The sequence below is a fragment of the Glandiceps talaboti genome, chromosome 11 (assembly GCF_964340395.1).
Source record: "Glandiceps talaboti chromosome 11, keGlaTala1.1, whole genome shotgun sequence".
In the NCBI taxonomy this organism is placed as follows: domain Eukaryota; kingdom Metazoa; phylum Hemichordata; class Enteropneusta; family Spengelidae; genus Glandiceps; species Glandiceps talaboti.
In genome coordinates, this window is record NC_135559.1 from 10,772,762 (window position 1) to 10,777,508 (window position 4,747).

The 4,747-nt window shown below is 34.2% G+C and overlaps 1 protein-coding gene across 1 annotated transcript; it reads right to left on the reverse strand.

The window, feature by feature from the left end:
* Positions 1-880: 880 nt before the first annotated feature.
* LOC144442011 (fucolectin-6-like) lies at positions 881-4,260 on the reverse strand. The gene is made up of 3 exons (XM_078131283.1): positions 4,248-4,260; positions 3,310-3,525; positions 881-1,122 (listed from the first exon to the last, which is right to left on the reverse strand). The coding sequence occupies exons 1-3, from the start codon at positions 4,258-4,260 to the stop codon at positions 881-883; spliced, it is 471 nt and encodes a 156-aa protein (XP_077987409.1).
* Positions 4,261-4,747: the final 487 nt, after the last annotated feature.

The following is a 4,747-nucleotide window of genomic DNA, read 5'->3' on the forward strand; positions in this document are numbered from 1 at the left end:
ATAATGGTTAAATAAGCAGAAAAGGTCAACTAAATTGTATTTCATATTTTCCCTATCGCAGCTCGTTTCACTATAAATGCCAGTCACATTTATAATAGCTGACTGAAGTTTTTTTGTCGGTTTATGATGGTCCAGTGTAACAAAGGAATTAGCCCCAAAGATATTTCGTCAACAGATACAATTTGTGGGATTGTTTGCCTTACACACTTATCAACAAGTATCACAGTGTTAAAGAATTTACACGTTTTGTTACCTCATCTAATTAATTATTTAGATACATATGATGTGACAGAGGTTTATATGTTAATTAATAAATTTGTTGACGAAGTAGCCTTCAAATAGTTGCTCGTATATCAATTAATTAGAAATAAACAAATAAATAAATAAATAAATAAATAAATAAATAAATAAACCTTACTTTCGCCATTCACTTCAACTTCACAAATGTGTAGATATTCAGTTTTGTTAACCAACTGTACGGACACGTAACGACCATTTAAATCACACAAGAATACCAGACTGGCTGCAGATTTAGCTTTTTCCTCGCAAGCAGAATTCATTTCAAATGTTTCGTTATTTCCTACACGAACTTCGGCACCCTTAAGACGTTCAGCTAATGGGAAAAAAAAGAAAGCTATGCAAATTATGGAGGGAAAAAGATGGCCCCTTTTACAGTCTGTCTGAAGAAGCAAATGTCAACCTGTGGTATGACGAGTTATGGAGATTTATAGTACATCAATGACACAATTTGAATCATTTGTAAGTGTTGACAGAAGACAGAAAGTGAACGCGTCTCTGGACTTTTTTCGTCCACGTGTTATATGTATATTGTATTCTCTAAACAGATATCGTTGAGGAAAAACACGGACATAGTACTGTATCAATGCTGAAGCTTCTTACCACAACAGTCTGCCCTGTTTGTTATAATAACTTCGATAACGTGATATTCATCATTTAGGTCAACTTTCCACCACGGTTCATATTCCAATTCGGTATGTGTACAGCTACGATCAGCGTAGTCTGAACTCTTGTCACCATCTATGGCTCTAATTGCGCTACCGTCACCATGATGACTGCTTTGAGTAGCTTTCTTGTCAATGACCAAATTCGATAGTTTTGAATCTGTGTAGAGCAGGTAAGTATTAAAATAAAACTAATTCAAGTCTGATGAGAATACACCCCTATTTGAGGTCTTCACTTGTCAATTTATTATTGTGCAAGTACGTGTACCTGGCGTTGTACACACACACACACACACACACACACACACACACACACACACACACACACACACACATACATACATACATACATACATACATACATACATACTTACATACTTACATCGCATGCATGCATGCATGCATACATACATGTACATACATACATACATACATACATACATACATACATACATACATACATACATACGTGCATACATACATACATACATACATACATACATACATACATACATACACGCACGCACGCACGCACGCACGCACACACACACACATACATACATACACACATACATACATACATACATACATACATACATACATACATATATACATACATACATACATACATACATACATACGTACATACGTACATACGTGCATACATACATACATACATACATACATACATACATACATACATACATACATACATACATATTTGAACACATAGAGCACTTGAACAAAAAAGTTATATCAACAATATTTGATCATAAACCTTTTAAAGTCAGGCAATTTTAATGGATTTATACACGGGCTATGAGCAAGATACCGTTTCAATTAGGATTATGATATATGACTACAAATAATTGTTTGGTTCCAGTTACCCGACCCCACCTAGTTTTTCACTGCCGACCCTAAATTTTGTTTACGTATTTGAGAAAAAAATAACAAAATCCCCAAAAATTGTGGTCTGACGAGAAATAGTGGATGCGGAAACTGACATCAACTTAAAAAAGATCATATAAAACTATTCTTACAATCTGCAATGGCTGTACATCTGATCAATAACACAGAGACCATTTGGGAAACAATGGGAAACCTGAACTAGACACTTAAACATGAAAAGCATAAAATAAAATGAAATATCTACCTATCCCACCTATTCTAAATTGAGCGTAATGAGAACTACATAATTTTTTATTAGGCCTTATCGAAAGTTTAATCAATTTTAAGTACTGTGTTTTTTAGCAACCATCTCCAAAACACATTTATTACAATTATGTTAATGAAAACAACTATTTGTTTATTACAGCGAGACAGTAACCATGACAACGATTTAATCGTATTGAAAGTAATACCTAAATTGCCCCCTAAAAAATCATGTTGCTGTATTACTAAGTTTGTTACTTGATTGTTTCTGAGAATTGGTTTGCATTTTCTTCAAAACAGAGCAAAAGTTTCATATGTTTGAATCCGAGTCTCACATATTACATTAATTATTAATTTTAAGTATCCAACAACTTCAGTTGATTAATCAAATTCACGTCCTTGAAGGAGGACAATACTTGGTAACCATGACATCAGTTAATAAAGTATGAATTATTCCACATTCGTTGAATAGAGTCTGTGTGATCGAATGCTTTTATAAGATGAACTTTATCAAAAATATATACATTTGAGTAACAAAAGTCTTTTTGATCATTGAGGCATAGGATTTCATTATAAAAGTATCTATCTATTGGAGAGACATTGATGGAAGTAGGCACATTAATGTCACTATTTAATTTCTCATAATGTTTAATATTTAATGGAATGAAAATAAAGATCAGTGAGTTATAACATTCGTGTTAATTACTTTATAGAAACCAATAAAATCCAGGGCAACTTTTTAAAGAGGCCCCTAAGAGTTATATAGGAGCTAGGTAATAAATTACAGAAACCAATAAAATCCGGGGCAACATTCTAAAGAGGCCACTAAGTGTTTTATGGGGCAAGGTAATAGAGTTGAAAAGAGAGTATATATACCACGCTCAATGCCTAACAACCAGTTTCAGGGCCTAACGAACAATTGATACGTTCCATTTTCTCACTAAAATCACTTGTCACTTTGCTTTGACATTTTGTACTTGTCTATCCATTAAGTTAAGCTAAGTAGAGTTGTTTATTGGAATACGATAGCGTTTGATGAATCATAGCAGAATTAGACAATATGAAACGTTGACGAACGGATGATGTATGACGGATAAAGACTGATAATCCACCTACATCCGGCAATGCACGGGTGTTGGAGAAACTGGAGCTAACAATGTAAGTTAAACAAACTTAAACAAACACGAGACCCTACCTGCTACCATTACTTCAACCTCACATAAGGTCATATCTTCAGACCGGCCTATGAGTTGGATAAAGACATGTCTCCCAGTGATGGGAGCAGCGTCACACACAACTGTAAACGATTCAGCTAGGGTTGTTTCTGCACCTATATTATTAGCACAGATAGCATTCTCCGTGATTTCGTATTCAACCATACCAACACGAATCTCTGCGCCTACTAGACGTGCTGTAGAGTATATAGAGGAAAATGAAGATGAGGAGAAGGAGGAGAGGAGAAGAAGAAGAAGGAGATGATGATGATGATGATGATGATGATGATGATGATGATGATGATGAAAATGATGATGATGCCGCCGACGACGACAACGATGATGATGATGATGATTAAGATGATGATGATGATGATGATGATGATGATGATGATGATGATGATGATGATGATGATTTTGTCGAAATAAGTTATAAAAGAAATCTGCTAAAACTGATTTTATACCATGTATTTCTAGTTTTCTTCAGCCATAACATATAGATGTGTCTTAAAATGAGGTATACCTAAAGGTATCAAGTTTAAAGAAAAAGGTGATGCAAAATAAATTTATATATTCCACGTATTGTCAAATTTGTAACGTAAAGAAGCATATACATTATGTTAAATTCAATTTTCTTACAAGATTGTCAGTTCACATTACTAGTCGGAAAATATTTACTTCCACTCGTAAAATAGACTTTAAAGATGTGTTCACTTGCATGCAAAAGTTGTATGATTATATTTTGATCTAAGATATGAGAACATTTATTTTAAAAGACTTACCCAGAAGGTCTTCTGTTTTCCTATGTGTAATCTTTATCTTATAAACGAAATGAGGTTTCAACAAGTCAACTTTCCAATAAGGTTCCCATTCATTTGGTGTTATTGCGCATGATAGTGTAGATTCGTCATTTGCATACCAGCTTGAGGCATCGAGAAAGAGGAATTCCAAGAAGCCTAAGGAATCCTGCCCTGTCTGATAGGTTGGCTTCCAAGCTGCAACATTGATTAACTTGGGATCTTTATAGAACAAAAAGATAAAGTTATTAAAGTTCAAAGTGATATAATATGATCGTTCCTAAACGTGTAATAGCATCAGAATCTGAGAATTAGTGTACTAATAATGTATCTCGTAATTGTCCTTGGGATGTAAAACTATAATGGATGAGCCACAAACAACGAATTGATAACTTATCTTATGCAATCCCAGTGATACATTTCATACATTTGTTTACAAATGCTACCTTCTACCAGTAAGCCGATCGACTCACAAAAAAGATATGCATGTATGAATGTGTAGTCCATGATATCTACCACCGATGAAGTATAAGATCGGAAACGGTAATTTTAACGTGTCCATTGGATAACCAATCTTTCCCCACATAAATTGCATACATCGTTGCTTGATGAATGGTTGTAC

Excerpts from the sequence above, each read along its gene's own strand:
- LOC144442011 (XM_078131283.1), bottom strand. Across the intron at positions 1,123-3,309 it reads GGTTGAAGTAATGGTAGCAG|ATTCAAAACTATCGAATTTG; the intron begins GTAGGGTCTCGT and ends TGCTCTACACAG.